This window comes from Hippichthys cyanospilos, chromosome 15 (assembly GCF_059441005.1).
Source record: "Hippichthys cyanospilos isolate Australia breed blue-spotted pipefish chromosome 15, RoL_Hcya_1.0, whole genome shotgun sequence".
Taxonomy (NCBI): domain Eukaryota; kingdom Metazoa; phylum Chordata; class Actinopteri; order Syngnathiformes; family Syngnathidae; genus Hippichthys; species Hippichthys cyanospilos.
The window spans coordinates 17,274,569-17,283,399 of NC_142383.1; the positions used below are offsets into that span (position 1 = coordinate 17,274,569).

The 8,831-nt window shown below is 46.1% G+C and overlaps 2 protein-coding genes across 2 annotated transcripts; one reads left to right on the plus strand and one right to left on the minus strand.

Annotated features, from left to right (window-relative positions):
- Positions 1-367: 367 nt before the first annotated feature.
- Positions 368-5,922, minus strand: dipk1b (divergent protein kinase domain 1B). The gene is made up of 5 exons (XM_088435052.1): positions 5,506-5,922; positions 4,289-4,402; positions 3,596-3,703; positions 3,313-3,489; positions 368-2,737 (listed from the first exon to the last, which is right to left on the minus strand). The coding sequence occupies exons 1-5, from the start codon at positions 5,569-5,571 to the stop codon at positions 1,925-1,927; spliced, it is 1,278 nt and encodes a 425-aa protein (XP_088291178.1). The 5' UTR covers positions 5,572-5,922; the 3' UTR covers positions 368-1,924.
- A 979-nt stretch (positions 5,923-6,901) lies between these two features.
- Positions 6,902-8,472, plus strand: LOC148411998 (uncharacterized). The gene is made up of 2 exons (XM_088435382.1): positions 6,902-7,253; positions 7,319-8,472. The coding sequence occupies exons 1-2, from the start codon at positions 7,148-7,150 to the stop codon at positions 8,230-8,232; spliced, it is 1,020 nt and encodes a 339-aa protein (XP_088291508.1). The 5' UTR covers positions 6,902-7,147; the 3' UTR covers positions 8,233-8,472.
- The last annotated feature ends 359 nt before the right edge of the window (positions 8,473-8,831 follow it).

Genomic DNA, 8,831 nt, shown 5'->3' on the forward strand with positions numbered 1-8,831 from the left:
AATCATTTTATGATTTAGATGATTCAGTTGATTTGTTACAAATCTTACAAATCTTATCTTAAAAATACTTTTAACGGATTTTTTTGTTTTGTTTTTAAATTACTTGAAATGTATAATCATTCAGTTTAATAAAATATGTTTTAATAATGGTGTAAGCACCATTATTAACACATACTTTAGATGTACAGTTTACGTATTGGCTTTTTGTTTGTTTGTTTGTTTACTTAGAGGAATTACCGAATTTCCGTTCGCCAACCAAGTCCACCAGAGGGCAGCAGAGAAGTCTCACAACAGAGTTTAGCAATACAAATTAAATTCTCGGTACATATTACCATAAAATTAAAAAAAGATACTTTTTAATAATTGGTGAGATGTAATGTTCTTTTTATTAACGTTTGATTTAATTTTTACAAGTTTTAGTTACTTCTCAGGGGTCCACAAAAAAAGCGAAGCACAGAGCAGTTTGGTTTCTCTTTGTTGCCGTAGTCATAACCAGTTTTACCAGCCTGGCGTTGTCAATCACATCAACGGAAGCAGAGCCACAGGTGAGTTGACTTCGATATTAAGCCCTTAAAACTCTCAAAAACACCTGCTTGCTCTATCATGTTAATGTTTTAAAACGCCCAAAGATAGATTTAATAATGTTTATAATACAAACGTCTAATAGCTTGAAATTCGTGCAAAACTACCGTCATTTTAGTGTTAGAGCGTTAACAGTTCGTGTGCGCCATTAAGTGAGTATTTATTTTCAATATTTAGCCCTAGCTATGACTGCAAAAGTGAAAATATTAACACTACCAATGACGACAATGAGAAAAATATCACACCCTTTTGATTTATATCTTTGCATTTGTACGAGTAAGAATCTAAACGCTCACTTTAAACATTCAAAAAACATGGTTCGCCTTTTCATTTTCACAAAATAACGTGACAAATATTCAATGCGTCTTTAATGAAAATTCCTAAATTTGAATAAAATAATTAGCTTTTGAACTTTAATAAAACGATTTTAAATGCAAACATTAAAAACTATAGTAATCTTATATTGTTGTTTTATTGTGTTGCCAGTTTTGGAGCATGCAGAGAAGACAGTAAGTGGATTTTCTTTTTTTCAACGAGTTTTTGTTCGTTTTTTTACATTGTATTTGCCCATTGAGACGCAAGCTGGGCTCCAGTGCCTTTGATTGTGCAGACAAAGGGGCAGAAAGCAGAACAAAGTGGTTCACGATAGCTCAATGTCATCCTTCAGTGGACTTTGGGTTTGGAACCGAGCCGCATACTCAAACCAGTCTTTTAAGTTTTTGAAGTGCATTTTTTTTTTTTTTTTTTGCAACTGACTACACCGTTGTGATTCGTCTTTACAGATGCCGCAACTTCAACTGCGAAAAATCAGAAAGTTGATCTTGTTGGACCCGCAAAGTTGTGTTGGATGGATCTACAGAAACACTGATACTGCAAATATATCAAGTCTTGCCGATAACGACCTCGATAGCAGATACTGGAAAATGAGGTAACTAAAACATCGCAATGCAGCATTTTCTTTGCTAATTAAACAGGAAACATCCTAACCAGCACAAAGCGTTTTTAGATAAAACATCTCAAAACAGAGTTCTGTTTCATTCTTGTGTGAATTATTAAACTTAGGAACTCTGTTCGTTGTGGTAGCTCTAGGCCTTTTTTTTCAGCAACTCTAGAAGCTAAATCGTGTAGCATCAACTGTTTTAGAAGTAGAGACTGTGCATGTTAAAGAAAAAAACATACAGTAAGGTATTTAACTAAAAAGTCAGACCCCGGAATTAGTCTTAGAATCTATAAGTGAAGAATTACACCCGGTTAGATCCGATTCGCGCGTCCGTGCGCCCGTTTCGGACTCGCAAAGCCTTCGTAAATCTGGCCTTAAGTCAAGGATGGTTCGGGTGGCCTCTCAGGAGTACTGCGTGTTGGAGATTTTTTTCCACAGCAGGGTCTTCAGATTGTTGAGAACCAGCGAATGGTGCACCTCCATCTGGCTGGCAAGGCCGCTCAGGGTGACACAGGTGCGCAGTTGGCGTTCCAGGTCGCCGCGCAGCTCAGGCGGCGCCCCGTAGAGCAGGAAATCCTGGAGCAAGGCGCAAACCTTGGCCAGGTTGGGCTGCACCACCTCGGCGTTGCAGCGCTTGGCCAGTCGGTCGCAGGTGGCCGTGCAGTCGCGGCCGTACGTGCAGTCGGCGTTGGTCTCGCAGCGCCGCCCCTTCAAGTGGGCCCGCACCGCCGCCTCGGAGGCCACGGCGCGCAGGTCGGCCATCTTGCAGTCAAACTTTGCATTGTAGCCCACGTGGCGCGGGCTAGCGTCGCAAATCAGGAAGCTGCCGTAGGGCCCGTGGAAAACCTCCTCCACGAATTCCAGCAGGCCGATGGTGATGCGCGCCCGGCGGGGCCAGGCCGGGGCCAGCCAGTGGTTCAGCCCGGACACGAGGGCCCCCGGGACTAGGGCCTGCAGGTACGGCGGCACCTCTAGTCTGTAGAGGGAGGTGTGGCCCAGCGGCTCAGTTACGTACAGGTCCCCGCAGAAGCCCAGGAGTTTGGGGGTGTGCTCCTTCTCCTGGAGAGCCACCATCAAGAGGAACTCGTTGACGCGCAGGAGGGCCCAGATGGACTTGGCCTCGGCCAGAGAAAGTTTGCCGTCCCGGTTGACGTCCGCCAGCGAAATGATTTTGTCCACCAGGGCACTCAAGGACGGCTGGTCACCGAAATTATCCTGCAAAAGAGAAGGTGGGCCCGTAGTCATTCGGGGTTAGGAAGTGATTTCGTAACGTTCAGGGAGCAAAGATTTCACAGTATGTGTTAAACTTCATGCTTCCACCGTGAATATTTTCTGAAATACGTCAAAGTTCATTCGAGGAGTTCCTCAAACAATCCTCAACGGAGGGTCCTAGGACATTTTGAAACAGCTGTGAAGCCCCCTTGGCTTTTGTGACATCGCAGCTCCGGAAATCCCTGAAGACGTGAGAGTGCACGATTCAAACCGCAGAGGACGGTTTCGTAATTAAACTGCCCTATAGCTTCTATCGAATCACTTTGTGAGGAGAGTTAAGGTTCTAGAGGACTCCAGAAATACTTTTTTTCAGTTTAGGGTTAAGAAATAGACATTAGGGTTCAAAACTGAGGTCAGGATTCAGTCTGGTTTCAGGGTGAGGGATTACCGCGCGTTACTATTGACGAAGCTGGAATAAGAGAGACTGATGCTCCAAGACCATCCGGCTGTTTTCCTGTCCGGGGAGATAACGTCAGATCCGCGCTAGCCGAGGAACAAACGACAATCCCGACATCCACCTTGAGGAAATGGTGTAACATCTCCTTAAACTCGTCCACGGAGGTCCCGCGCGCGGGTTTGTCGAACTGGCTCCTCTTCCGACGATCGGCCGAATCCGGGCCGTTGTCGGCCTTCGCGCCGTCTTCTGCGCTGCACTTGATCACCACCGGCCTCTCCTTCCAATGGCCCGCGTACACCTGCGGGGCATCGGAAATCAAGTACCGATATCTTCCGGTATTTTGGACTCTGAGCGGCGATGGCAAGGCGGGAGAAACAAGGTTATGTTTGCGGTTGCTCGGTTACCTGATGTTGCGAGGAGGTGGACATGCAGTGGCTCAGCGTCAGCGTTTTCTGCTCGCACAGAGCCTCGCAAGATGACCCGGAAATGACACCTCTGCTGTAGTGGTCGCACTGACACAGGAAACAGGAAGTCAGGCGCAGGAAACGGATAAGGGGCGAGGGAGAGCTTTGTGACTTCTCAAGAGGTTCGGGTCTCGGGTGGACGCAGTCAGTAGCTATTTTTAAAAGGAGATCTGTCGGTTACGCTTGCGTACAATCGGATCGCAAGTAGAGCGCGATTATCCGTGATGCTACGCGATGCTAGGTGGCTACATGTTAGCTTGACTAAAATCTGACATTTGCAGTTGGGATACCGCTTCGATTCTTTTTACCGTTCAGTAAATGAGTCAAACCTCGTTCAACTTTAATTTGACATCCACACATAAGACGCACTGTCGATTTTTCGTCAACTTAAATCATTTTCGGCGAGCCTTATAGTCCGAGAAATGCCCCGAGTAGAGAAACTAGATGGTTGTGTCGGCACCCCTCAACGACGCTACGTGCCGTTAGCATCTTTGACCTCACAGACGTGCACGGTCTAAAGTTTTCGCACGTTTGAAGCAGCTTCCCGGTCGCGCGCTTGTATCGCGATGCTAGGTGGCTACATGTTAGCATCCAAACGTCAATAGTGGAAAAGGAAGGCGGAGGTGCACTTACGATGACGGCCCGGCAGACGTGTCCGCGGCACAGCTCCGAATAGGAAGCGTACTGCATGTAGAGCACCCAACTGGCCACTAGGACGCCCAACCACGCCAAGAGCAGGTACTTCACCTTGATGGACAGCAAGGAAAATAACCTCATCGCGTTTAAAATACAATTTTGGACAGAATTACGATTTATATTTTTGAATGTTCTAATCAGCATTGGTAGAATATTGATGTACCAACTAGAAAAATATTCGAATGAACATAGAAGTTAAAAAAAAAAGGGATAAAGATATTTCTACATTTTAAAATTGTTTACATGTTGGATTTTTTTTTTCAATTTTAATATTTTTTCATGTTTCCCTATTTTTATTTTGAAATGTGTTATTCGGCGTTAGCAGAATAAAAATTGACCCAAAATAGAGATATTATGATCAACTTAGAAGCAAAAAATAAAATTCTAAGTGACATTCAAATATTTTTTCATTACATTTCTACATTTTGAAATTCATTGCATTATGGATTTTTATTACTGGAATTTTAAATATTTTGTTAACAATTCCCTTTAAAAAAAAAAAAACAGTATTGGCAGACTAATTTCCGAAAAATAGAAATATTTTCGACTCAAAAATAGTCACTTCTATATTTTTCCATGAAATTTCTACATGTCTATATTTGTCACGTTTTTATTTTAATGTTTTTCATATTTATATTTATCACATGCACTGATGTATTGGTATAGTAGAAGGTCAATATTCAAATTCACTCAGTACATACTTATTTTTTTAATATTATATATATATATATATATATATATATATATATATATATATATTAGTTTTTTTTTTTTAAATTTGAGTTTATCTTTATTACAATTTTATTTATTCCTGTATTTTTCAAGGTGCACTACTGCACAGTATTGCAAATGAATCAAACTTTTTTCAACTTTATTTCGACATCCATACACAGGAAATTTCCAGTTATGTGCACTTTCAATTTTTGAGGACACGAAAGGATTTTAGGTGCGCCTTATAGTCCGAAAAATGTAGAAACCTTACAGTAGCGACCCTGAATTTTTCCGTTCATCGTAAACAGATTTAAATAAGGGATGAGGAGGCCTAGCGTAAATGAACCTGACGCGGCGCGCCCCATCGATCCATCCGTCGGACCTTAACGATAACGCGGTAACGGTAACACTGGCGACGGGTATACGCTACGCTGGGCTGTTACCTGCAGGCCTTTGGAGAGAGGACAGAAGAGCACCAGATGAACGAGCCTCCTCAAAGCCCTGGCCATGTCGGCGCGGGAGCGGAGAAGCGGGTCAACCTCCCTTTCCTCCGTCCCCACCCCCCCCTCTCCTCCTCGCGCTCGATCCGGCGATCACGTCCTCCGGACGCCGCGACGGGGGCGGCGCACGTCGTCCGCCGAGCCGCGCGGCATCTTATCCCCGCGGCGACATAATAACCTTGAGGCCAGCGCTTCGCAACGGCAAACGGGCCGGTCGCGCCTCCCGTACGTCCGACTCACGTGGCCGACAACGATACTCGGCCCTTGTGGAGACGGTTGACGGCGGGGGAGGCGAAGGGAGACATTGTGAAGACCATTTAAAAAAAGAAGCCGGTGCCTTCTCCCACCCGCTCCCCCGGATGAGCTCCCCCGCCTTTTCCCTCCTCCCCCCCTCTTCTCAGTCTCGGCCTCTTAAAGGGGACATGCTTCTATTATCCTTAAAATGAATCAGTGGGTCAAACTGACCCGTTTGAAAGTCAATGTAAATGGTAAATGGAGATTTTCCACGACCGAACCTGCTTGGTTTATGCATGTCTATACATTTTTGTGACTATATATTTTTTTTGCAATTTTTCTGATAAATGAGAAAACCCCGGGTCAAAATGACCCTGGAATATAATCGCTTTTTCTGAGGGGAAAAAAAGGAATCAAACGATTTGTTAGTAAGCAGGGTTACTCAGGGAAAAATGTTTCTCAAAGCGTTTTGTTAATGTATTTTTTTTCTTCGGTTTTTGCAACTCTTCTCATAAATAAGAAGATCCCGGGTCAAAATGACCCAGGGATATTTTTGCTGTTTCTGAAGAGGAATCGGGGAAAACAGTTTGTCAGTAAGAAGGATTACAACAAAAAAAATCTCAACTTTTTGTGAATGCATTTTTGTTGATGATTATTCTTCTTTTAATATTTGCTGTTTTTCCAACAAGCAAGCAAATCCCGGGTCAAAATGACCCAGGAATGTTATTGCTGTTTCTGAGGGGTAAAAAGGGAGTCACGCGATTTGTTAGCAGAATTACACACACATGTTTCTGAAACATTTGAAAGATTACTTAATACCCTGGGTCAAAATGACCCAGGATGTTACTTTTCTAGAGAAACAAACGTAACATACATTAATTACTGCCTTTCTAACATTGCGAGTGGTTTTCCACACAAGTAAGGGTTTTGACTCGTTTTCGTAAATAAAAATGCGTCTGGGTCCTATTGACCCAGAGAGATGTTTACCTAGAAAACTTAATTAAAATTGAATCAATGCTTTTTTTTTAAGAGTTCATTATACATGTATAATATCCCATTGTGAAACGTAAACCCAAATAAGTGAATACTTAAAAAGATTGTAGCGCTATGTCTCTATCTGACCACCAGATGTCACCAATGTCACCTTTGTGTCTTTGAAGTTAACCAGTTGCTACCCGGTGGAGGCTCTCATCTCAAAGCTGCTCAAAAGGCCTTTTGGAGGCGCCTTTGTTACACAGGCTATGACATCACACAGCAGAAAAATGACGTGTCACAAAGCTCGATCAGTCCCCGCGTCGACCCCCCTTCCCGTTCGTTTGTCATCGTTATCGCGGCGACTTTCCCGGGCAACATGCCGTTTCTCTTCCTGGGCTTTTTTCTGGGAGCCGCGGCCACCAAAGCGCTGAGGACCGCTGCGGACGGCCTACCGCGTCCCCTCGCCGTCACCAAAAGCGCCGGTACCGAAACCACCGCGTTCCTCGCCGCACCTCGGCCGCTCTAAAACGCGCCGCTGTTTCGCCAGGCCCGACGGTTCGAGCGGGACGCTTCGACGCGTGGGACGGCGAGCCCCTGGAAGAGCCCGCCGACCAGAAGAAGAAGAGCCCGCTGAAGAAGATCTGTCGCTTTGCCAACTACTGCAACAACTGCTGGATGAACTCCACGCTGCAAGCCACGCTGAACCTGAACGCGGTGCAGCGAAAGCTACCCGAGCGCATGGAGCGCTTCGTCAGCTTACTCTCGGAGATGCCGGCGTTCGCCTGCCTCTACTTGAGCGCCCTGGAGAACCCGGGCACGTGCTTCACGGCGGCGGAGCTTTGCGTGGCCCTGGGCGAGCTCTGCGACTTCGTGCCGGCCCTGGTTTTGTACGAGAACAACGACTCGGTGGACCTGCTGGTGCCGCTCTTGTCGTGGCTGGACCGCTGCGGGATCAACACCGGCGTGGAGGTGCGCGACGTCAACCGCTGCCCGCAGTGCCGCCTCACCACCACGTCCGTCTCCAACTTGGGCAACGTGGTCACCTTGCCCAAACCGCTCAACGGCGAGACGCTGGTGTCCCTGATCAGGCGCGCCACGGGCGGGCGGCGGGGCCGCTGCAGGGCGTGCGGCCACAAAACCGTCCGCAAGCAGTTCTGGACCCACCCCGACGTTTTGACCTTCTTCGTCAACCGGCTCGCCGGCGACGGATTCGTGAGTCGCGACCGGGTCTACTCGCCCAAACGCCTGGAGATGGACGTGGACGAGAACACCAAGCAGACGTACCGCCTCGCCTCTGTCATTTGCCACTCCGGCGCCGATCGTCACGGCGGACACTTTTGGTCCTACCTGTTTTCCGACGACCTTACCATCGAGGCCAATGATACTTACCTGTCTTTTACCAACCAGGGTCCGCCCGACAAGGTCTACAACAACGGGACCACCTATCTCTATGAAATTTAGCTATGCTAAAGTCCATCCACTTTGCCGCCGCATCAGGTGCGCAAAACCAGCGCGTCTGGGAATTTGGTACCCCGCGTTGGGTTTAGTTCACATTGCAGGTCAAAAGAGTCCAGACCGGATAGTCCAACTTTTCTTCATAGTCAGCAATTCGCCAGCGGCAGCTCGTAAGCTTTTTTTCAGCTGCCGCCGTGTTCTGTAAAGTACCTTGTATCTTGGTTTGAATAAAACGTTTTTTTTCAATTTAATTGTCGTGTGTTTTCGCTTAAGCTAGCAAAGTGTTCCACAATTCCTGGAACACAAACCCTGACCCTACCTGACTTCAAGCTCTGCTAAGCTAGCGTTTACCCAAACTGTACATGGTCACTTCTGGTTTAGCGGTTTTCTGATCTCACCGGCGAGGGCAGTGATGTTTGCCTGATATAGTCTACAGCAATGGCACCATGTAAAATTTTCCCAAAAGAATATTACCTACCACGGACCAGTTTATCAGAACCAAGTGCTTTATAGTCAGAAACAAGCTAGCTATTGCTGTTTTGTTTTCATGTGAGACTATCAAGTCACCTGTAACCACCCATAAAGGTTTGTACTCACATTTTTAT

Coding starts and splice junctions, on each gene's coding strand:
- dipk1b (XM_088435052.1), bottom strand. CDS start 5,571: ATGGCCAGGGCTTTGAGGAGGCTCGTTCATCTGGTGCTCTTCTGTCCT. Junction 4,403..5,505: donor CTCTCTCCAAAGGCCTGCAG/GTAACAGCCCAG, acceptor CTGTCCATCAAG/GTGAAGTACCTGCTCTTGGC. Junction 2,738..3,312: donor TGTTACACCATTTCCTCAAG/GTGGATGTCGGG, acceptor TCTCTTTTGCAG/GATAATTTCGGTGACCAGCC.
- LOC148411998 (XM_088435382.1), top strand. CDS start 7,148: ATGCCGTTTCTCTTCCTGGGCTTTTTTCTGGGAGCCGCGGCCACCAAA. Junction 7,254..7,318: donor CGCCGTCACCAAAAGCGCCG/GTACCGAAACCA, acceptor CTGTTTCGCCAG/GCCCGACGGTTCGAGCGGGA.